Source organism: Lutjanus erythropterus, chromosome 18 (assembly GCF_056507025.1).
Source record: "Lutjanus erythropterus isolate fLutEry1 chromosome 18, fLutEry1.hap2, whole genome shotgun sequence".
Lineage (NCBI taxonomy): Eukaryota > Metazoa > Chordata > Actinopteri > Lutjaniformes > Lutjanidae > Lutjanus > Lutjanus erythropterus.
In genome coordinates, this window is record NC_139334.1 from 4,985,103 (window position 1) to 5,010,191 (window position 25,089).

At 37.6% G+C, this 25,089-nt stretch overlaps 1 protein-coding gene across 1 annotated transcript in view; it reads left to right on the forward strand.

Moving 5' to 3' along the window:
• Positions 1 to 6,293: 6,293 nt before the first annotated feature.
• bltp1 (bridge-like lipid transfer protein family member 1) overlaps positions 6,294 to 25,089 on the forward strand; it is an 86,535-nt gene continuing 67,739 nt past the window's right edge. The window contains exons 1-20 of the mRNA XM_084743260.1: positions 6,294 to 6,445; positions 9,924 to 10,059; positions 11,692 to 11,808; positions 13,135 to 13,213; positions 13,322 to 13,386; positions 13,652 to 13,826; positions 14,256 to 14,337; positions 14,466 to 14,659; positions 15,862 to 15,941; positions 16,235 to 16,385; positions 17,529 to 17,685; positions 18,107 to 18,185; positions 19,736 to 19,827; positions 20,001 to 20,118; positions 20,230 to 20,385; positions 21,513 to 21,610; positions 21,864 to 22,048; positions 23,853 to 23,959; positions 24,088 to 24,308; positions 24,479 to 24,697. Coding sequence (XP_084599386.1) covers positions 9,954 to 10,059; positions 11,692 to 11,808; positions 13,135 to 13,213; positions 13,322 to 13,386; positions 13,652 to 13,826; positions 14,256 to 14,337; positions 14,466 to 14,659; positions 15,862 to 15,941; positions 16,235 to 16,385; positions 17,529 to 17,685; positions 18,107 to 18,185; positions 19,736 to 19,827; positions 20,001 to 20,118; positions 20,230 to 20,385; positions 21,513 to 21,610; positions 21,864 to 22,048; positions 23,853 to 23,959; positions 24,088 to 24,308; positions 24,479 to 24,697 — 2,481 coding nt within the window. The 5' untranslated portion in view covers positions 6,294 to 6,445; positions 9,924 to 9,953. The remainder of the gene's footprint in view (positions 6,446 to 9,923; positions 10,060 to 11,691; positions 11,809 to 13,134; positions 13,214 to 13,321; positions 13,387 to 13,651; positions 13,827 to 14,255; positions 14,338 to 14,465; positions 14,660 to 15,861; positions 15,942 to 16,234; positions 16,386 to 17,528; positions 17,686 to 18,106; positions 18,186 to 19,735; positions 19,828 to 20,000; positions 20,119 to 20,229; positions 20,386 to 21,512; positions 21,611 to 21,863; positions 22,049 to 23,852; positions 23,960 to 24,087; positions 24,309 to 24,478; positions 24,698 to 25,089) is intronic.

The following is a 25,089-nucleotide window of genomic DNA, read 5'->3' on the forward strand; positions in this document are numbered from 1 at the left end:
ATTTTGGTGTTTTTCTTTTTAATTTATAGTTATTTGTAATTATTAAAAAATTCTAGTCAGAGTTTATTGTTTCAGTACCCTGGTATCTTTTTGGACAGTAATGTGTGCTTATAAAAATATAAAATATCCTGCCTTGTTACAAATCTTTCTTATAACTCTTAACCACTTTTGAGGATTATTGGCCACTATATCGACATCTTTTACTACCAAATATCCACATCGGCCCTTGAAAAATCCAGTATCACCCTTGTTTTAACATAAACAAGTGTTTACAAGCCTTTGAACTAAAAAGAGACATCCACATCAAGAACTATATCTCTAAAAATATTGTTTTAAAAATCTAACTGAAGTGAATGGTAGAGTCTGGACAGTGGCTTTATAGTCGTGGTGTGGTCGCTGCCGTTCAGTTAGAATGATTTTTATCATTTTAGTTCTTGGTGTGGATGGCCCACAAGTCTACAGCCATGCTAGCATCTCACCCAAGTTACCGACCCTTCCAAATTTTGTGCTCTGCTCCAATAGCAGTTGAGCAAACTTGGTACCTCGGTCAACTTTTTCCTTTTCCTGTGAAAGCTACCTATCTGAAAGGACCAGAGGTGTCATGTAGCCCGCAAAGCCACAAGGAAATCATGGAAATACCAATTATTACCAATAATTAAAAACATAGCAAAGAGTCAATCGCATTTTCCAGTGATTATACACCAATACAAACCTGTACTTAAAAATATATGCCATCTTTGTCAGATATCCCCTGAAATCTTACACCGGATCTTTAAGTTAGCTAATTAAAGCAAAACACTAGCTAACTAGTTTGCTAATGATTGATGTAGACTAACCAGCTAGTTAGCTAGTGTTTTACCAACATTAGCTAACTTAAGATGTGAATATATGTCACTTTTACAGCAGCGTCTTCTAACCTTCTTCAGAATTCGGTTTTATTTTCAGCATAGACGAGTCTAGCACTTACCATAAATAGACTACAGGAATCAGGATAGTAGAAAGGTAACGGGTACAAAGTTTGCTCAACAGTAATTGGAGCACAGAATGAAAAGGGGCAGGACTTAATAAGGTTCAGCTCATCCTGAGGGAAACACGAATGTCTGTACAAAATGTCATGATGATCCATCCAATAGCTGTCAAGACATTTCATTCGAAAGCACAAATGTCAACCTTATATTGGTGCTGGAGGAAAAATCAGGGCATTGCTAACATTATTAGGTTTCGTCTTCTGGGCACCATGACTGTCCAGACAAAATCAATCCGAAAAGATATTTCAGTCTGGACCATATCAGTGGAGTCATCAACAAATTAATATCCCTTACTGTTGCTGAAAATGACACATGAACTAACCCGTATAAAATTAGAGTCAGGAAAAACAATGATGTTGAAGTTGGCTGGTTTTATTTGGTTTGGTTTGATTGGAACAAAGTTCCAGCCACACTTGGATGTAAGGCTAAACTCTGATTCTATGAGGCTAAAAACCTCTGAGGTGTATTCAGGGACCAAGAGACGTTCCTTGAAAGCACCAGGCAAAACAGAGCAGGGCAAAATAAGAGCAAACTGATAATGTTTTTCAGTTAAGCACTAGGAACGCTGGCTCCCACTAAGTGGAATTTATGCTGATGGAAATAGAAATCTTACTCAAACATAACTATCTGATTATACGGGCAAGTGATATTTTGGCTGACCGGCTACCACTTGACAAGGTTAAGTGAATTGAGTGTGTCAAATGTGCTTTAGGTCTTTGCTTTTACTGCAGAGAGTTTTCATACATTCACTGATGTCTTGATGTAAAGTCGTTGATCAATCAAGTATAACAACCTGGCAAAGTATTGTGTGCGTCACCATGGAAATAGATAAGCCAGGTGGAGTTATGCAGTATGCATTGAAAGCAGCATTAGGCTTGAGATGACATCATACAACAGATCAATCAATCAGATACACACCATCAGACTCAGTTAGGAGCTATATCCAGAGGTGGATAAAGAAAAGTACAGTTCTTTACTCAAGTAGAAGTACAGATACATGTGTAAAAACACTCAAGTAAAAGTTAAAAACTACAGGTTCTGAAAAGGTAACCCTCTGAAGAACATTTCTCCTGGCAGTTCCTGTGCAAAGCTAACTCAACCTTACCTTTTATTTCACTTTTTCTTCTTGTTACATCTTTTTTGTCTTGTTACATCCTTTTCATCTTGTTACATGTTTTACATTGTTTACATTTTGTTACGTGATTTTGTCTTACGTCTTATTTTTATTCTTTATTCTTATTTTTCATCTTATTATGTGGATTTTGTCTTATTATGTCTTTTAAGTTGTTTTTGTCTTGTTACGTGTTTTACACCTTTTTCATCTTGTTATGTCTTGGTAAGTTATTTACGTCACTTTCGTCTTGATACACAATTTTTGTCTTGTTACATCACCTTCATCTTCTTGTGTCTGTTGCGTGTGATATGCTCTGATGGATACATCAAGGAGTCATCTTTTCTATGTTTTACTGTCCTACCATTTAAGCTGAAACTGGTCCTGATGTTGGGAAGGCAGCATGATGTAAATTAAAAAATAATCAATAATTTCTCTCGTTTGCATTAGAACTAAAGTAGCAAGTCAGTTTTGAAAAGAAACTAGAAAGTTTGAGCAGAAAGTACAGATATTTGTGTTCAAATGTAGAGAGTAAAAGTAATAAAAAAGATAGTAGAAAAATAAATAATCAAGTATGGATACCTGAGAACTATTTGTAGTTAATTGCTTCCCACCTCTGGCTATATCTGTGTCTAACTAACCACCTTGCCAAGATGTAGATGAATAACATTAAATATAATATATATAATATATAATAACATTGGTCTGAGGCGGTTCAGACAGAATGAAAATAGAAAAGAATATTAAGAATTTACTTGTCAGGCAGAAATAATTAGTCATTTTTAACTGAGGCAGTTCATGAACCATGAAGTCTTTCACAACCTGACTGCAGTTTCTCAAAGATGCGGTTATCTATGAGTGATATATGTGAGGAAACCGCTTTCACTGCACTGGGTGAAAAGAAGGCAGTTTGAAAAACTGTAGTCTGTCTATAATTGCCTCAAGCAAGAAAATTATAATTAGTTGTCCTCAAGAGGGCCTTGAACTGTTGCATATTTAAAACAAGAGGGGAAAGAACCAAAAGTGAAGCTGTTAATTACTAATAGAATATCTGTAGCGACTGTACCAAGGATCTCCTTCAGGAATTTAGTTGAAATAACGTTCACAAAGCAGGAAAAAAGAATTCATGCGAGGTCTGGTTTCTTTTAAAGCCACAGCCAGAATAGGTTGGTCTTGAGGGGCAGTCTTGATTGGCAGGGAAAAGCTTTGAGCCCAATGTTTGGCACCTTTTCAATAAAAAAAAAAAAGGACTCCTACGTGATCTTCGGAGAGGCTTTGTTGTTGTGACTGGAGGAGGGCACGACAACAGCCTCTTACATTAAACAGTACCCTAGAGTTCTGGCAATTCTTCGAGATAACAAAGAAGTTGATATTGTAGCCTTAACTGTTTCTGCTGCTTTGACGTTCGTTTTTTTTTTTTTTTTTAAGTTTAATGGCTGCTTTTATTGTTTCCTTTTTGCTCCCAGGCCAGAATAAAACAGTTTGCTGCTACTTTAAGATTCATTGAGCTATTGAGTGTTTTACGATATGTAAAGGCAGAATCTATTATTGCAGAGGTGAAGCTGTTTGCTGGAATGGCTTGAACAGAAAAAACAAAGTGGAGAGCTTCAAAAATAATTTCCATGCTGACAGAGGCATTTAAGTACTTTGTTTAAAAAGAGTCAGCAGAATGTGATGCTAATGTCAGTCGGTTGACTGATACACCTATTATTCCTGGCTGAAATATTTCAACTATTGAATTGTCGTGATGTTTTTCCTGGTCCTCTGGTGTCCTGGTCCTCAGAGGATAAATCCTGTTGACTTTGGTGATCCCCTGATTTTCCTCTAGTAAAAACCAGCAGGTCAAAGTTTCCACTTATTTTGTGAAATATCTCATCTATGAGATGGATTTAGCCTGATATCATCAGCAAATGCGAATTAATCTGGAACCTCTCGGGTCATTTTCAATATCCAAGGGGCGTTATTAATGGTAGCAGACCAAAATGCCTCTGGATGCAATTGGATGGATCTGCAACCAATCACAGCAATGAAATGTGTGGTAAATTAAACTTACCAAATCATTTCACAAGTACAGTAAACACATCTTTCATATTCAAAAAGAGTGAGCTGTTGCTTCTTTGCAGGCACCTGGTTAGGACTATTTCCTCTGAATGTTTTCCAGGTTCATCCCACCGGCTGGAGGGATTTTACATAGGCCAATTTGTTCTGGCCTGTGAACGACTCGGGATCCTCCAGGAGGAGCTGGAAATCATGGCTGGGCAGAGGAATATCTGGAATACCTTAGATGGTAATATAAAGGAAAAGAGAGCAAATGTGTTGCTACACACAATATATCTTGTCAGATAAACTTTTGTGCAGCATTTTCCTCAAAAATAATGTATAGACTTATACACATAATCCCTTTCAATCATCTCTTATGACCCACTAGAAGCACGTGGCGGTGGCTGTATCCTGCAGAGACCCTGCCCTCTGCCTGTATCTCCTTATTTTCCCATTATTTTGCTGTGCTTGGGACATCCTTGCATCTTTCTGGTGCATTTAGGAATAGCATGGACAAATCCTTCTGATTCTACCTTTAAATTAAGATGTAAATTTAATCAACAACAGAATGTGAAACAGGCTGAATATGAACACCAGTGGTTCCTTTATGCTATCAGTCATCAGACTGCGCAACTCCACAACACCAACGCACTAACACTAAAATCAACAATCACAGTAAAAACGACAGGTACATAAACAGTCTATATTTCATCAAAGCATTGCCTTCTGTATGTTAACAGTCTGCATTTCATGGATATATTGTGCATGCATGTAAGCAGTCTGTATTTCATAGACATATTGCACATGTATAGAAATAGTTTATTTTTTATTTTATTTCCACTTGCATATAAACAGTCTGTGTGATTTTAACATGTGGAACATTACACATGTATATGCACATTGCACATCCCCCTTGCTGTATAGAGATTTCATCTTATTTACTTTGGATTCTACTTCTACTTCTATTTCTTTTTTTTTTTTTTTTTTTTTTTTTTTTTTATTTCTTACTGCAGTTCCCCTTTGCCTTGTTCTGCTGTGTCAAAATGAATTTTCCCCACAGGGATTAACTTGCTTAAACATTATACTTTCTGTTTCAATATGACAGGAAAGAACACTATTCTAGCCTTTCTTGGATAGGCATTTTTAAATTATAGCCTGCACAGCATACATGCTAATGAGTCTGAAACATGTAAGCATGGAGTGGTCCCACCAGGCCTGCATTTCACTGCTTCAGAAACTGAATCTTCAGCCTTTATTACCCTACTGACCAGAGGCCTTGTTTAGCTGATATAGATTGAGGTAGAAATCTACAACCCCCCTCTATCATATTCATGAATAAGGGAAGAATCTCGGTATATGTTACCTTGGAAAAATATAGGGTCCACATTGAATATTGGACATCCTCGTGGCTGCAGAAAATGTCTATCTAAATGAGAGGTAATCTCTTTGCCTTATGCTTTTGGTTTAACACTGCAATATCAGTTTTTTTTTCTTTTTACTGCTTTTTTTTTTATCTCTTATGTGTATTCTGTTATGACTTTATTTTCAAATGTTTATAATTTGTGTGTATAAATAGACCTTTTCCATGGCAGCCATACTGATGAATAGGGTAAACACAGGTGTTACCAATGATACTAATTAAGGTCCCATTCTATTCAGTGCAGCAGACTTTTACTTGAGTGGAAAGGAGCCTTAATTAGTATCATTGGTAACACCTGTGTTTACCCTGCTATTAAATGTCAAAATGGCTATTAGGTCTATGGCTAAAGGTCTATTACCCTCACCTAACTGTGCTTTTTATGTCCATATCTTATAATACTTTTTTTTTCTTTTTTCTTTTTGCCTCTGCTTTTATATTTTAATTGATGGAGAATTAAAAAAAATAAACATGTACATTAAGTAAATAGGTAATAATATTTTATGTGACGCCTTGAATCCTGTTGATCCTGTTGTGGGTTCACAAAATTGTGCTACCGTTAAATCCCTCCCACTACTATGAAAACATTCATGTTGAGAGGTAGAATTAGCTGTCAATCGTATATGTGACCTCGCTCGCGCTTCCCTCTGATTGGCCAGTGTCTGACTTGCCGTTGGTCTAATTTGTGAGTGCTCGCGACAGAGCAGGAAGAGATGTGAACTGGCCGTCTGCCAGGTAAATATTCAACAGAGGATGCTAGCTATGCCCATGTCTGACACGACAAAAGGACAGCAACTCCTGGATAACTGGAGCAAAGATGAAACCACATGCTTTATCGAGGACATTAAGGTATTTTACTACCACCAAGTGACTTGTTTTGACAGTTTGAGAAAGGAGAAGTTGCAGGGTGCGGCCTGCTGTCATTAGCTCGCTAGCTACCGTCAGTGCTAACGTTATGATATTTAGCGGTTAGCTTAATAACTGCGTTGTCCACGAGCTAAAACGTCATTAGCCAAGATGCTGACTGCCTGGTTGTGCTGGACGGGTCAGTAGCCTCTTGTAGTAACGTTACAAACGACAAAAAATGACATACGTCAGGTAACAGTTCGTGTTTGTTTCTTGTGTTGAGGATAATGCTCAGGAAATGACCAAAGACTAGGATTAGCTATAGCAGCTAGGTGTAACGCTATGATTGTCAGGTAACGTTAGGGCTTTGGGTTCCGGATTACATCCGAAATCATATAGATTGTTAATTTAGCGATCTGTATACCCTTGGTCGTGTTGAATTTAAACGATATCGTTGTATCAAGGTTCAAAATGATGTCAATGATAGCTCTACCAGTTCAACATGTAAACAAAGCCAAACACTGTCAAGTAATAACGATAAGTTACTGGCATCTTTTATCTTGTCCCTCTCATCGTCTCGTTTAACGTTAAGCAACAAAAACACCCAAACACCACAGAAATTTGGATTTGGATTATCGCTAAATTTTACATTTAATTTGATTAGGCTGCTGTTTATGGATCACTTGTGTGCCGAATAAGCAGGTCACATTCAACAACGTGTGTATTTTGCTGACAGGAAAGGTCTGATTTAAGTTAATGATCAGATTTTCAGTGCACTGGGTGAACATGTTTGCTACAGACAAGTATAGATTTATAGTTAATCGGTTTAGTTTTGCTACTATATTTCTTTGAGGATGAATGCACTTAAACAGCACTGCATGTCTTGATTGGTAGCTTGTCTACCTGTGAAACGTGTTTTGATCAAACAAGCTTGTACAGCGGTTGCTAGAAGTGTTGTCTTTTCCTGATTTTACAGGCTGCATTACAATACAGTGATGCAAATTTCTGATCTCATCAGAGTGTTATAGCTTTTTGATTATTTCCTGTATCCACTTAGTCATTATATCCACATTACTGGTGGTAATTTATCAAAAATCCCTCATTCTGCAACTATTTTGTGAAAGTTCCAGTAGTCACCCCCACAATATTGTAACAATACTGATATTGAGGCATTTGATTTTGTCCATATCACACAGCCTATTGTTAAGTAGTGTAAATACATGGGACAGAGTGTGACTGTTCAGATGCATGTTTCTCTTTTCCTTGTTATGTCTGCAATGATGACATTAAGAGTCCTCAAACAGTTGAAACTCTTTGTTGATAGGTGCAGCTTTTTGTTGGATGTGTACATTATTTTTTGGGAGGGGAGATAACATGAAAAAGTTTGTGTTTAGATCTATGGCAGCTTTAGCTAACTTAAAATTGATAGGTAACTGCTTTAGCTGACAGAACTACCCTCCTCAGCCACTTCTAAACCAAAACTGAAAACACAGGTTACAGATGATTGTGATAAGTCATTAACAACACTGATTGTTCTGGGATGGCAGCATTATCTGGGTTTATACGTCATTACTCAGGTAGGATATCACTCAAAACCTGAACTTGCCTTACTGGAATATCTATGCTGTGATCCATGCAAATGTACGCGATCAAAGTTAGTATAAGAGACACATATATTAGGTGACATTTTGGTGAAATATTTGTGCTTGTGATTATAAATATTCATACAAACACTGCTTTAGTTCTTTTAAGTAAAGTTGACCACCTATATGAGCATTTACCTCCTGCCTAAGAAGACATAGTCAACAAACCCAACAACCACAGCCAGAATTAGATTAGCACCTGGCAGGTACCTACTTGTGTTAAATCCCTGTCTCTTGTGTTAATTACAGAATGCCAAATTTAACATTTAATCATTTCTTTGTTTCTTAAAATGTTAAAAATCTATCAAAACGGCACATTTAGAAACAGTGTTTTCTGTACAAGAGTGTGCTGGGTTTTAGTACATCTCAGTGGTTTTACAGCCAACGTCATTTAAGGTGGATTAGATGAGGATTTGTATTTGTTTGTGTGTGTGTGTGAGGCTGTTTGTGTGTTTAACAGTAAGCTTTTGACTCTGAAGCACACATTGACTGAGATCACAGCATACATTTGGAGACACACGTGCACCCTTCCACCAGTCCCCTGCCACACACAAAGAAAATAAAATAATCCTTGCTGTAGAAGTGAATGCCACGTCACTGAACACAGATTATGTCCTCCTGACTTGCAAAGTAAGTGCACATATACTGTAACCAGATGTGATCAGATGTGGTGATACACATAACAAGTATTTTTCCCCTCTTATGATGGGTGGGTAATATAGGCCTACAAAATGACTTACTTTTTGATATACATGTTTGCGTTAAGGCTGTCAAAAGTATCAAAGTATTGATGCTTTTTCAATACTATGCATTTAAAATTACACAATTTTCGTTTTTTTTTTGTCTTTATTGTCCTGCCTTTTTTGTCTGGTAGCAAAGCAAAACCAGACAGTGTTGAGTGACTTTTTCTGTACATGCACTCTGTGTAAGTTGTTAATTAAAAAGAAGGAAATAGTAGTAAATAATAGTATTTAGGGCTGCACCAATTAATTGATTAAACAACCATTAAATGCATCATCAGCTGTTTTGATAATCGATTAATGGGTTTGAGTAATTTTTTAAGGAAAAAAAGTCAAAATTTTCTGATTCCAACTTCTCAAATGTGATTTATTATTATTTTTATTTATTTATTTATTTATTTTTTTATTTCTATATTAAAGTAAACTGAGTATAATTGGGTTGTAGGAGAACTTCACCTTGGCCTTTGGGAAACACTGATGACCATTTTCACCCTTTTTTGATTTTTTTAGACCAAACAACAAATTCCCTGTTAACTGTTTTCCCACAGCTCTGTCTAACTTTTTACTGTTTCTGCCTTGCAAAATTTCCTTTCTAAAACACATTCACCAAATATTCACAGACACATTAGTGACATATTGAACAGTGTGTATGTATAGATCAACCGTGACAATGTCAACATAATCTCTTTGCTCTTTTCTTAAAGAAATGGTAAGATTTAAGTCTGTTGTTAGGAGTTTTGTGCCTCCAATTTTATTTTCTTATTTAATATCAACATAAGCCATTTGTAGAATAACAATGGTATACATTAATTACATTTTATTTATGAAACTATGCATATATTTTGCTGAAAATATACTGTAGCTCTTACTTTGTAATCTCAAATGATTGATTCAGTTAAGAAATTTCTTAAAATTCTTTTTATTCATGCCTTACAATTCCATCTGCTACCATTTTAATTGAAGAATGTAGTTGTAGGTAACTGGGTCTCTTTTGTCTTTCTTTGCTCTGGTGTACCTGACTTTTTTTTTCTTTTCCGTGTTGGTTTTGTTTCTGTGCCATGACAGTTATCTGACCGTCTGATGCATTTTTATTTTCAGTTTTAGACATCAGACTGAGAGCCTGTAGCCATGGATGGACATGTTGCCAAAAACAATGAAAGCACTTTCCCCAGTTTCGTGGATCTGGATGACTTTCTAAACAAGCACAACTCAAACTTCATCTGGCTCCTCGTTGGTAAGTCCTAATTTTCACTGTTGGAACAAAATGCACATCAGTGGATATTTTCTTTAGAAGTAACCTGTTGCATGTAAAGTGCAAACCTGTCAGCACTAGATCAAGTTGCATTTCAGTGGCTTTGCAGTTTCTTAAAATACATGTTATTGTTTCCTTTGGTCTTAACCATTGTGGAAAATTTTTAGGCCACTACTTTATTTGTTCCTCATTTTTGAACATGTTATCCTGCCAGTTACAGATATTGGCTGCTTAGGGGGCGATATGACTGTAATGATGTTCTCTGCACCTTCTTTGGCTGTCATAAATGGTAAAAGCATGCCTAGAAATAGCACAGTATTGGGGGCATGGTAGTGGCTCATTTGGCAAATGAGAAAGACAAATTGGATAATGTTGTAAGCATGAGAAATTATTTTAATGTCTGTTTATAATAAGTTCTTTTGACATATGTGCAGTTATGCCAAATAAACTGAAGATTGTTGCATTGAGCTGCACAGTATAAAGTATGATAAATATCCCTAATGTGTTTAAGATGTCACTTCATGAAAGATTTTAAGTAGTGTTAGTTTTAAATTCTTTAATGAAGCTGACTGTATTAATATTTAATTGTGATTTAATTCAGTTAAAGTATGACAAATGATTTGAGTTTCCAGTTATTGCTCAGTCCAGGTGCACTGAGAGTGATGAGGCATGCCAGCTATATTGCATGGCTCACAGAACGAAGGTGCAGTTTTCTGTGTGATTGCAAAATCTTTATGCTGAAAAAAAAGTGAAAAGGAAAAAAATATCAAAGAAATATCTGGAATTTATAATAGGTTTTGCCAGCCTATCTCTGTAGTATGGCTAATACTGTAAGGCTGCAGTCATTTCTCTTTGTTGATAAGTCTATGTCAGATGGAAAATATAGCATTTGTATATATGGTATGTTCTACGTTCTGTGTGTTGCCTGAGGGGACTGCAGCTTGCATTTCATTGTACAACCCTGTATTGTTGTAGAGTGATTTATATCATGATGCTTTGATATAAACAAACTATTCCAAGAATCAGAAATCATTAAGAAAATGTTGTTCTACTATAGGGTTGACCCAAATGCTTTGAAAAAGCATCTACCATTATCATGGCAAATCAGTATTCAGATGCTTTTTTTTTGTTTTTTTTGTTTGCTTTTTGTTTGAAGAAAGGAACAATATGTGTGGGCTGCACTAAAAGAAGGGCAAAAGACTGACAAAGAGCAGGAAATGGAGCTCATCTTTGCTGTTTAATGAGTTCCAAATCCCATGTACTTAAAAACGAGGTGCATGCATGTGGTACAAATGCACAGAAAATCATTCTTTATGAGGAAGAATTTCTGCTCTGTGTGCTCAAATGTGTGAACTTGACCCTCTGTTCACATTCTGGCTGATGTCTCCCTTCATGTCTTTGTCTCTTATTAGTCACAATTACAATAATAGCAAAGTATGGTGAGAAGTATGATGGCTTGTGTTGTAGCCCCACACTGAACCTTCAAGTATGCAGGGGGTTTTTTCTCACTGACACTTCCAAGCCTCAAAAATGATATTTGGGACAGCCCTATTTTGCTAATTGTCTTGTATTATTTACTAACAAACTTGACCCTGTTGTGTTGTTCTCTTTCAGCTACCATTCTGTCCTGTGGATGGATCATCTATTTAACTTATTACAACTCCCGCAACATCGGCCTCATCCTCACCCTCATCATCAACAGGCTCTACAGGGATGGCTACATTCACATTGGTGCGTGCATCAGGAGCTCTGTCACCCAGTGATGAATAGGCAGGAGGAACGCTGCCAAAGCTTTCAGTTCAAGGCGTTAACTCAGTCTGCTGAATATTTCATGATGAGCCGCCTTCTCTTAGTGATTATCTCCATAGAGTCTGAACAGCAAACTGCAACCAACACCAGATTGAATTTCTCTACATAAATGAGACAGGACTTAATTTATAAAGCACATTGAGGCCATAAATCCAAGCTAACTCTTCTGTTAAAGCATGTGATTTGTTTCCTCCAAAACCACATCAATTTCTTTAAAGGGTAGCTTTTGTCAGGTGCATCTGCTTTGTAACACAGGCCTATATTCTGTAAACACCAACCAAAAAAGAAGACAGACTGTGTCATTGTGATGCTTACTTCATAATGAGTTGTGTTTGTATTGAACATTTGATCAGTGAATTGACATTCAGTGCAGAGTATGTTGACGGAAACCTGCAGCTACGAGCAAATAGGAAGTGTAAGACTGATTACGAAGGCAGCATTAAGATTTGATGAGGAAGGAAGACATGGCTTAGTTAACATCTCTTTGCCAACATGTGTTGCTACAAAGTGAGCAGTCACCTGTGTGCCTGCTAATCTATTTTTAAAATTGTATTCAGTTTGAATTGATTCAAAGTTTTATAGAGGTTCTCTCTCTGTCTCAGCATGACATTTACAAAAACCTTGGAAGGGCACAAGGTTTGGAAACAGAAGCACAAGAGCTGAACCTTCATAACAAACAGCACAGATTTTGAATTGACTTTACAGACAGCTTTTGTTGGACAGGTTTGAACATGTGATCCTGTCTTCAGCCAGTCAGAGTCTTAAGTCGGAAATACCAGACATGAGGAAGCGTCAGCTGGGATGATGTCACTCTAGTTGAACTTGTCAGGTGTTTTCATTCCCTCGGCATGAAATAATTGAAACAAAGACATTATGAGCCCAAAAGGGATTAATGATGAAAAATAATCAGTTTCTTGCTCATTTTTCTTGCTCAGTGACCCATTTGTTGTACAATTAGATCCCAATTAAGATTTGTTTTTTCCTCAGTGACAAGGTGATTAAATATCCCAGCAACACCCCGAATGTTTTTTATTGTTACCGGAGCTTGTGCAGCCATTTAATTCCATGTTTTATTTAACATTTTATTTAGCTGATTTGTTGCCTTGAATTCAAACCATTGTGACCAAATCCAAACACGTTTACACTTTGGAAATTGTAATTAAATAACTTGATATAATTGAAATATTATGCTTACTTCCCCTCCTATGTTTCTGTAACAAACTGTAAAATGTGGCTCCTCCTCCACAGGCTCCTTCTCCTTCTCTGTGCTGTCGGGGAAAGTCATGTTCAGAGATGTCTATTACATCAACCAAGACATGTCCATCAGGTAACCTGACCTGTGCTGCTGCATTGTTTGCTTCTCCTCTGTTCTTTCTCATCTTATAGCTTTCTTAATAATTACTTACTTACTAATTTTTTATTTTCTGTGTTACAGGATACAGGATGGCTTCCTCATATTTCGTTGGTGGAAAATGTATAACCCAAAACAGAAACAGCATGGTGAGAAACTTATTTTAACTGCTTGTAATTATCCTGATACTGAAAAGTGCAGCTTTAATAAACTTTCTCTGGATTTTGAAGCGGTTTTCTTATTTGAGTATATCAGTCCACCATGGAAAAAAATGAGCAAACACTCCCCTGTTAGTGTCTTTATTATATTTTTATAATAAAAAGCTCTTTTTTATCAAGATGCAACTGGTTTATAAATGAACCAGTTATGTATCATCAACATGAGTCCTGAATTTGTTCTGTGTCTTGTTATCAGATCCCAAGGCAGAGACCAGGCTTTACGTGACAGTCAACGGCTTTGAATTTCACGTCTACAACCGGACTGACCTCTACGCCCGACTGCAAGAGACCTTTGGACTAGAGCCCACACTCATAACACCCAAAAAAGATGAAGAGAGGGGACGAGAGGACAGAAACAAGACCTTAGAAAGGTACAACCAAGGCCTCAGGGAAAATCAAATGTCAGCATTGATTCAAAGTTTAAGTAGAAGTTACTTTAAAATCAAATTTTAATGAATACAAGCTCCCCATTGCTGAGTACAGTATCTTGCATCTGCAGCTTTGGATGATATAAAAGTGGCATTTGGTAGATCACCTAATCCACAATTTTGAGTGGTAAACAAAACTGCAAAAAAGCAGAAATCAGCATTTTCCCATCAGAGATGACTGATGAATGAAGATTTGATGACAAACAATCTGAAAAAGCTGCTCATAGGCGCCTACTTTTCTGTCTCGAAATGCATTGGAAGTGTCTGCACAGAGGAGAGCTGTTGTCAGTTCTCACAGACAGCCAAATGAATTGAACTGACTGGAAATGTAGTGCTATTAAATTGACCCAATGTCCTGTGGTCCCTGTACAGTGTGAACATCAAAGCAGAGAGCCAGGACCCCACATCATCTTGGCGCTCCCTCATTCCTGTCATCAAAGTTAACATCAGCACTGTAAGTACCTCATAAATTCAGCCAAAAATTGTATGCGTTTTTGTCAGGGGTTTCAGAAAGGAAGCACGACTCGAGCACGAGTGTTTGGGCCTTGTTCTTTTACCGCATGTGTGTTTGCTGTGCTGTAGGGCCGTCTGGCGTTTGGGAACCATTACCTCCCCCAAACTCTGTGTGTGAACTTTGAGGATGCCTTCCTGACATACGCCACCAAGCCTCCATCCAGCCACCTGGACCAGTACATGCACATCGTCAAAGGCTCGCTGGAGAATGTGCGTGTCATGTTGGTCCCTAGTCCACGCTACCTTGGCATGCAGAATGATGAGTAAGTCCAAGTCACTTGCTGATCAAGAAAAATTGTCAGCAAGAATTTGACTAATTTCTTAATTTAAAAGATTAAAGTCACCCATTTTCAAAAGCCAGATTCAAGGGTGAAATTCATATGAAAGCAACTCCAAAAAGATTAAATAATGCAGCAGATATTTGGTATTTATTTATTCAAAGCAATTTGTGAAACTTATAAACATCATTTTTCAAGTCATGTTGTTGTCTGTCCTAAAACTATTTTATTGTAAACACTTTTGGAAATAAATCTCTTGCCTGAAGAATAATAACTCCAGAATGTACTTTGCCACTTTAAACATACCATAATAATTGTAGAAAATGAGCTTGTTATACATTTGAAAATTATTAAAATGATAAAATGATTCTTTGCACTGCATTCTTACAAGATGTTATGTTTGATTTGACTCCTAAACACAGGCAGAAGACTCACTCTATATTTATCTGCTTATTTGTGCAAAAATCCAAAAAGAAAATTAGTTTTGTTTGCCACATTTGTGAGGAGTTAAGGAGGAATTATTGAGGGTTGTTTTTGTATAAAACTTTCAAGCAGTACTTTTACAAACTGCATTTAATGGTTGACTGTCCTTCTAGTTTTCTGAGTGTAGGAGCTGCAGCCTTGTTAAAGCTATTATAAAGATAAGGAATTATTTATCTGAAATTACCAAGCAGCCATTTTAATGCCAGAAATGTTGGCAGAATGTTTGGATGAGGTGTCACTTTTCTCCTCTACATTTTTACTTAACAGCTTTAACCATAGTGCATTATAAGTGAGGATAACATAACCCATTATCTGTACTCTAACGAAATGAAATGACACAGAGATTAAATTCCGTTAACCTTTTGTGATTAAGGAGTCACTCTCAATAAAAACTTGGCAACTGTAGTGTCTGTAGAAGCCATCAGTGATTTCAACCTTTAACAGTCCTTGACTTGTCTTATAACTTTACTGGAACGTCCAGTGAGATGAAGGCCGCTCCATTTATAGAATTGAAAGAGTGTCTTCTTGGCAGAATCGAGCTTCTACGTGGACTGAATATTTAATTCATGCTTTGGAAACTTTTAGGTACCTGCTAACCTTCTTTGACTCCCACCAGTAATCAAGAATAAGTGACAGAGTTCGTAACCTCTGTTTTAAATCTGTACTTTACCTCCTAACTGTGACCTTTGGGATTTCTCATCTAGACCTCCCAGACTGATGGGTGAAGGCTTTGTGGTCATGCAGTCCAATGATGTTGACATCTACTATTACCAGGATGAACCTGGTAAGCTCATGCACACACAAACACACAAAATCTCCAAGTGTTAAACAACAGTACTCACAGTGCTGCAACAAGACCAAAAACTGCCACTGGGAATTGATTTGTTATAACTGGGAAACACATACTGTATTTTGCTATTGAACCACCATCTACACTTCAGTGCCCAGCAGAACAATATCAGCATGATCAATAGAGGTTGGTTAGATGATTACGAAGCAGTTACAGGAAAGTAGTTTCAAGTTTGTTCACCTCAGTTGTCTAGGGCCTAAAATGTGTTTGTGTGTTTTTGTGTGCAGGTCTGGTGCCTGTGGAGCAGGAGAGTGGGGAAGAGGCAGAAACGTGCAGCGAGGGCGATAAGCTTCAGGACCTGCCTCCATGTTGGGGTCTGGACATCGTCTGCGGTAAAGGAACTGACTTCAACTATGGCCCCTGGGCAGATCGTCAGAGGTGAATAATCATCATGCTCTAACATGCTCACAGAATTTCTAAATTAAATCTCTTTGTAATCTTTGTGTCTGTGTGTGTATATAACATATAAATTGGCATTTGTTGACACTAAAGAACTAGTACAAATGTTCCTAATGTGTGAGTGATACCAAACTTAATTTGATGTGACACCAATTTCGTTACAGTTTCACCAATATAGATAATTTTTTAAATGGGTACGTTATTTTCTTTCTTTCCCTAATTCTTGAGGGGGGGGGGGGGGCAAAGGAAAATTAAGTACAAATTTATAACAAAAGCAAATATGAGTACAACTAAGCAAAAATGTCTTGTGCAAATAAGTGTAAAAATCTATAATTTTATTGAAATACTGTGATAAAATGATATAAAAGTAATATACCTATTAATTAATATGATAAATGATATCATCTTGTTTTTGGTCAGCGTTTTTAATGTTCAGGGTGTGTTTTTTTTTTTTTTTAATCTTTGAAACATGTGTTGTTGCTGTGTGGTACCTTCACAAATAGTGCTTCTAGCAGTATTTTTATCGATAGGTGAAAAGAAACAACACCGCACTACCTTTCCTTTCTACTGTCTCTCACAAGTTTGATGTGTGAGTGTGTGATTGTCTGCACCTGCGCCCTCATTTCTCATGTCTTATAGATTTAAACAGTTTAAACAGCCATGAATATGTCAGGGCTATTTATTGGCACAAACGTTGTACAAAAAGTACTGAAAGTCTTTTGGAAGTGATTCAGCTGCTCATGCTTTGTATTTATAGAATTTTATTGTCAATAGTCTCTTTTTTTTATGGAATTGATACCGAATGAGCAGCTTGTGAGTATTGACATATCAATCCAGCACAATCGACTCTCCCATCCCTGGTTAACATCTTGGCAAATATTAAAACACAAAGTGGCTTTTGAGGGACTGATCTTGGCAGCCAATTTACTTGTAATAAAACTTTTCAATGACATTAAGTCAGAAAACGTAGCACCATTCTTATATCTTTTACTTATAAGAGCATATAAATATGGATTCAAATGTAATGGATGTAAGATTAGACTTCAGAAAGTTTACAACTCAAACTTTGAAGACTGGGCTTCACAGATATTATCTTGCATTTACCTTTCTCCTTTTTCTCAGGGACTGTCTGTGGAAGTTCTTCTTGCCGGCTGACTACCAGGCCATGAAGGTGACCGAGGTTGCCCAGCCAGGAAAACCCAGGCAGATCCAGGCCTTTGAGCTACGCATGAACATCATTGCTGACGCCACCATCGATCTGCTTTTTACCAAAAACAGGGTGACTCTTGTGTGCTTTCTTCACTTTTTTCTTTCTTTCTTTCTCACACAATGTCTGTGATCTTCCTTCCTCTCCCCGCTGCTCCCCTTGTCTTTGTCTTTCTGACTCACCGTGTTTTAGCAATTGATATTGGTTCATGTTTTATGCTTTTTCAAATTTTCATCCTTGAGCAGTGTAGGGATTTTCACAAGGCTAAGTATGTGAAGTGAATACTAAATATCAACATAAATGCATGTTGAATAAAAACATAAAATTGCTCAAGTCAGGGAAGATTGTCATTTTATTAAGTGGTTTGAACATATTTTTGTTGAGATTACATGTCCTTCTTTTACTTTTATAGCAGTAGTGCACTGTTGCTAATAATTTGACATCATGTATGTCTCTCTCTGCCTCCATGCTCTGCCTTTATCCTTGTTACTAGGAAACCAATGCCATCCATGTGAATGTCGGTGCAGGCTCCTACCTGGAAGTCAACATCCCCATGACTGTTGGAGAGAACGGTAAGTGTGTGTTTGAAAGACCAGCAGACCAAAATGTCAGCACATCAGTCAGTTGCTACAGCAGATGTCCCACTCGCTAAAGGACAAATCTTATTTATATATAATTTAGTGTAAAAAGAAGTAAAATCATACAATTTGCAATGAGAATTAAAGAATATTCAAGCTGCCCTGAGCAAATTTGTATTTTTATGTATTTAGTATATTTATTTACATTGAAATATATCATAAAATTTCTTTATCAGTATGATTCAAGTAATTTGAATTAAAATTTAGTTTTCATTTAGTTTCCCCTTATTTAATAAATCATAATTCACATTTTAAGGCTTATGATTAGGATATCTTAACATCACAGCAAACACCAGCCTTAGTTTGAACTACTTGACTATGTGATTATATGATTCTTCATTAAAGCAGCTATAATGGCTGTTACAAATGACAAAGTGAAAACAGTGTGAAAGGAGTTGTCACGTTGATTCATAGTGATGAATCTTCAGACAGTTATCACCTGGATCTGCAGCTCGCCTCAGGTGTATGGAGCTTTACAACGGCTTTCAGCTCATTCAGCTCTCTTCGCTGTCTCTGTCTTCAGAGGAAAAAACTCAACAGAAGACAGACTCAGTTAGAGACTAGCTGGTGAAGTTAGTGGAGCATTTAGGAGCTAAAAAATAGACAAATACTCCCTTCAGGCATTGGTAGAGACCAAAACAGAGCTTAGAAAAAGATAATAATGGATTCACTCCAAATGAATGAAAATGTTGCTCTGTAAGTGCTAGATGTGTCAAGAAGTTACAGTAACAAGTTTGTTGTATCAACTTAAAAGATGATGATATGTCAATGTTGTACCTCAGTGAAATTATCTCAGCAAAACAAAATGACAGCCCATGTTACCAAGGTCTGTTTACTCATTGCTGTTTAGGAATTTTCTCACCTTTTTCACAGGGATTTACTTGGACTATGTATTATTATTATCATTATTATTATTATGACATCATCAAAGGGACAAGACTATATTGAAATACTACCCCCATGAGTTGTAGACCAGAGAAAGTGCCTCTCTGTAAGGTTCTCCATTGTTCTGAACAACTTGTAAAACCATTCACACACTTAGTGAAGTAGGTGGAAGCTTTGCAGGCTGTGACAAAACTTTACTACATGGGACTCTCCATACCTTGTGGCTTAAGTGAGCTTAAATTCAATATTGAAGTTTCCCTGCATTATACAGCCATTATACAGTAACACAGACTAAAGACCAAGTAAAACCATCAGAAATTAGATTTAAAGCCATACCCAGAATAAAACAGCTGACCTCAGGGAACATTGACATTCTCAACACTGATAGTTTATGACATATCTGTAATAATTTATCGCACTGAGCTCATAATATCTTTTCAGTCATCAGTCAGTGCTCTCCTCTGTCCCCAGAAATGTATTTAACGTAAGTAGCTTTTCAAGTTTTGCTGGTAAATGAGATTATTTGCGAGAACTTAGCCCCAGCTTTGCGTTCTGAGAATTGATGGCCCTGCTTTCCTGTCTCTCTTCTCTGCCCTCAGGCTACTCTCCTACCATCAAAGGCCAGCTGCTTCATGTGGACACCACCAGCAGCATGCAGTACAGGACTCTTCTGGAGGCTGAAATGCTAGCTGTAAGTAGCAGGCAATTATACAAGACGCATTTCAGTCAACTGTGTGGACAGAAATTTGAAAAATCACTTTTCCATTGACTTGAGATACAAAGGAAAGTGGATGAAATGCAAAGTCAGATGTGTGTATACATAATGAGTTCTCGGGGTAGTGAAATCGTGTTCTGCTGTTTCAGTTTCATGTCATAGCCAGCTACCCCCGTGTATGGAACATGCCTCAGTCATGGCAGTGTGAGATTGAGGTCTACAAGGCAACTTACCACTTCATCTACGCCCAGAAAAACTTCTTCACTGGTGAGTCCTCCAGCCAACAGACAGAACAGTGGACAGTGCATCTTGTACACAATAGCTCAGATCTGACAGGAAAACTTCCCATTTTTTCACTGCATCTCTTTTTTTTTTTAGATTTGATCCAAGACTGGGCGAGTGACAGTGCCCCAGATATCTACTCCTTTGTGCCCTATTCCTGGAAGTTCAAGATCCTTTTCCACCAGTTTGAGATGATCTGGGCAGCAAACCAGCACAACTGGATTGATTGTTCCACCAAGCAGCAGGAGAATGGTAAAAAAGATGCTCTTCTAGGTGTAAACAACCATGAAAGCAGTATCTGTTCAATACTATACATCCTAAATTAACAAGCCTTTTATTTGTTTGTGTCAGCCGTGCCCTAGAGCGTTATTTCCAGACCCAGATTTTATTTGACTTCTTGTTTTTATTTGAGGAAATACTACTTAGTTTCATAGGCAATTTCATTAAATTTATGGGGCCAGGCTTAATTATTTTTCTTCTACTTTTAATTGAAGAAAAAGATTAATTGTAGATGAATATTCCAACTCAAGATGTGTAGTTAGGATGACTAAAAGTTTTAGCCACATTAAACAGACTCCGGATGTTATCTTTAATATCTTTTCAATCTTTGATATTTCTGATACCAGTTATATACTTCATACACTAAACAAATTAAATGTACTGTATGTGAGAAAGAGGTGTTAAGTCCGAGAAATTCCATGTTTGTTCAGTCAGATGTCTCCTTTCCTGCATTAAAGGCTTTTAATATCTAGAACATATTTTACTTGCTCATTTAAGGCACATACTGTATGCACAGATTGTTCTGTGACACTAAAGAAAGTAAGAGGAAAAAAGAGCTGAGAGATGATAAAGAGAGAATACATCAACTTTGTAGTCTCTATATTCTCCACAAGAGAACACCAAGGAATTCTCCACTTCTTACGTTTTTGTTGGATCAAACTGATCTAACAAAAACGTAAGAAGTGGAGAATTAACATAGAAATTGATGATTTTAAATAAGTACATATTCTGCAGGACACAGTTTTGTCCCATCTAAAAGAAATAATATCTGCTGTAAAAGGTGAAGCTACAGAATAAAATGTTTCATTGAATGTACAGGTATAAAATCATTTATAATAACATAATTGAGTGAAACAGTAGTTTAACAGTGTATTAAATAGAACCACCAATGTAAATTTGTATTTGCAGTAATACTGATGCAAAAAATCCAAATCTAACCGTGAGCCAATCAATAACTTTTAATGCCTCTTTAACACTGGAAGCTGATGCCCATGACATGGTACTTTGACTCTATTAAGTCATGATATATTGTACAGTATATACTCCACTTACTCCCAGTGCAGGCTAGACTAATCAATTGCTTTATTGATCCTCTATAGTGTACCTGGCAGCATGTGGGGAAACGCTCAATATAGATTTCACTTTGCCATTCAATGAGTTTGTTCCAACCACCTGCCATACCCGCTTCAGCTTGAAGGTGAGTCGTTCATGCTTTAAGAGCATGAGATTTGGTCTGAAAATAAATGTTCATTCTTTCCTTTGATTGCAATCATAAGATTTTTTTCTGTCTGGATGTTCATGCAGGTGCATGACTGCACACTGTGTATTTTCATATAGGCTGTTTTTTTTTTAGATTCAGATGTATTTTCAGTGCCTATAGATATGAATACTTTGGCACCAACTATGAATATGTGTGGGTGCCTGCACGTATATATGCTTTTCCTCTTCAGGCGGAGGATACTGACATGCGACTGTCCCTGCCGGAGTGCCACCCGAGCCGCTACCCCCTCCTCACCCTGGCCAAAGACTACCAGAATGTCAAGCTGCCTCCAGACATGTTCATGCCGGGGGAGAACCAAGGTGCTCCCCCTCCCAAACCCGCCAAGTCCCGCTGGAGAAACATCACCCACGCAGAGTGAGTTAAAACTGGGAATTACTTCTCTCTGGTTGTGGGCAAAAAGTGAGCATGTTAGCAAAGGCAGGATGATTCATCGTCGTAACACCACTGACTCATATCAATGCTTAGGTAGAAAAGAAATGTTGCCAAGGTAGTAGGTGGTAATATCGAGGAAATATGTCACTCACCTTTACTTTTTATGCTTTCTTGATTCAATGGTTGTTGTTTCTGTTGGTTTTTAGTGTAGTAGCCTACACCCCATTGCATAAAACCACTTAAAATTTTGTCTAATGATGTCTTAGGAAAAGAATAGTTACATAAAATCACCATAAGGATTTCCTTAGGATGTGTCTGAAGGAAGTATTTGACCATACCTACATAAGTATTACCTTATGCATTGCTAGAACGTCCTTAGTGATCATTTTCTTCAGAAAATTTTAAGGGACCTATAACAGTCCCTCAAAAGTAAAATACTTTGTGGAATATAAGACAGTGGGTGATTTGATAGTCACTGAAGAGGAGGAAGAGATTCCAAGACTCATTTTTACGGAAAAGAAACCCCACTGGACACGATGAAAATGTGAAACTTGTTAGAGAGTATAGATTTCATGTTAATTTTACTGAAACTCGCTAGTTTCTGTTGTCTCTTGTTGATGTTGCCCATCTCTTCTTTTACTGTCACAGTAATATTTTTATATTTCTTAATTGTTTGATCTGTGGTTCATTTTACAGCAGATTTCTCACATTGGGCCTCATTCACAAACGTGTAGAAATGTTCCTACTGTGCACACAAAACAAGTTCCCACGCAAAGTCACCGTCTTATTCATGAAACGTGTGCCAAGTTTGTACTTACCACCATGAGTATGTTAGTGGATCGAAATCATTCTTAACTGACAGAAAAAGTGGGTGTATCAGTAAGCAGATTGCAGACAGTGGGTACAAGCCTATGTAAGGAAATATGTTTGCATAGAAAAGTATGAGGAAATCGTTGTAACTTCACATTCAGGCCGAATCAGGAGTTGGGGCAACCTAAGAGGCTTTGTGCAACACAGTGAACCCCTTACCTTAAGGAAATATTTTGCTTAAGGGACACACTTAAGTTTGAAACTTGAGGTGATTTATGCAACTGGGCACTCTTCATTATGGGTGTTTTGGCATTTTGAATTGAGTTCTGTTCAGGCAGAGTTCCAATTATTATCCTCAGTTGTGAGAAAAATGATTTTACTTTTGATTACCTTTTTAATATTTAGGCGTCTCTCATTTGAGATACAGACAGGAGGTATCAACTCATTTTCCTGGAGTTTACACAGTGATGTCATACCAGTCTTTTTCCATTTAGCTCCTTTATTATGGGTAGAACTGTTTGACGTCTGTCTTTGTCTGCATCTGTTAATGCAGAATGTTGCAAAGCTGGGTCTATTTCCATATTGCTAATGCCACCCTGAAGGTCAGTAAAAGTTTAAGGAGCTGCTGGAGAACCGTTGCTAGTTAAGTAGCACATGTAGCATTGTGCACTCTGGACATGATAACTCAACAACCAGATCATTTATTATGTATAGCCCTGAGCCAGACTTCACTGCTGTAGTACTGCAAGAGAACCACTCACCCCCCAGGAGGTTACGATCGAATTCTGTCTGGACCGGTGCACTCTGTGCTGCAGAGAAATCAGGCGCGACCCATTTGCCGTCTCTCGCCTCTGCAGTTTGTCCTCGATCCTCGGTTCATAAAGCGAATGATGAACTGGAAAATCCACTAAAAATGATGATAAACCCTGCTTTATGAGTGTGTACTGAGCCTCCATGTTTTTCTTCCTTACATCAGAGCTGGCTGGGTGGATTGCTGGAGTGTGCCCAACTTCTTGCTCATCATTGACTACACCTGGCACCCCATTTATCCCCAGAAGGCTGATGAGCAACTGAAACAGTCATGTAAGCTCACGGCTTCATCAATTCTTTGTTGTTCTTTGTTGAGATTGTAATGCTGTCAGTTATGGACTTTGTCTTACGAAGCTGTTGTACATGATATTGTCCAACTTACCTGTGGTTTGTATCTGAAGTGTCCGAGATGGAGGAATCCATGCTGTCAGCTCTGCGTCCCCCAGAACACACCAACGCTCCACCACGCTACACCTCCACATCTGCTTCAGCTACCCATAGCCGCATGCCTACTGACCCCTCAGAACTCCCCCCTGACAGACTTCATGTGGAGATGGAAATGTCCCCAGACTCTCAAATCATCCTCTATGGGCCTTTGCTTCGAGCACTGATATCCATAAAGGTACAGAAATGCTCAAGTCCATTTTGTAATGAAGTTCTGCATTTTGATGACACTGATTTGCACTCAGTGAACTCAGCAGAGGTGTAGACTGGAGTTATATCATTGGTGTAATGAATCAGTTAGAAATCTACGATTTATTTATTTAACTTTCTTTTCATTCTGTGTCACAGGAAAACTATTTTGGTGAAGATGACATGTACACAGACTTTGAGGAGGCAGTGTCCAGCCCTGTGTTGTCCACCTCCACCTCCTCGGGCCTTGGCTGGTCTCCTCTGGGAATGGAAGACAGTGAACAGAAGGAAACGTCAGACATCCATCCCCTGGACTTGCGCCCCTGGGACATCACTGTGTACATCAACCTGTACAAAGTCCACGGCCGACTGCCAATGGTAAAACGGATGGCTGCCAGTTTGGTTTAATGATTTGGTATAAGAAAAAAAGATTGGTAGAGAGAGATCAGTGTGGAAGTGCTTCAAATACGGTCCAATCAAAGATAATTCTTACACTATTCCATCAGTACAGTGTGAAATAAAAATGATGAAAATGTTCTCTAATGTATGCATGCAAGATGTGCAGTAGAGACATGGAAACAAAGGAAACATGTGTTGTATGTATTTGTTGTGTTGTATTTAAATAGATGTCAAGACTGTATGTAACTAAAAAAGTGAAAAGAAAAAGAAAGAATAATACATTTGCAGTCTGTAGGCAGAATGTACACTGTAAAGATTTAGGAGTTTAGATATACAGTTTAGTCCACGGTATTTACCCTCGTTTTTTTCCT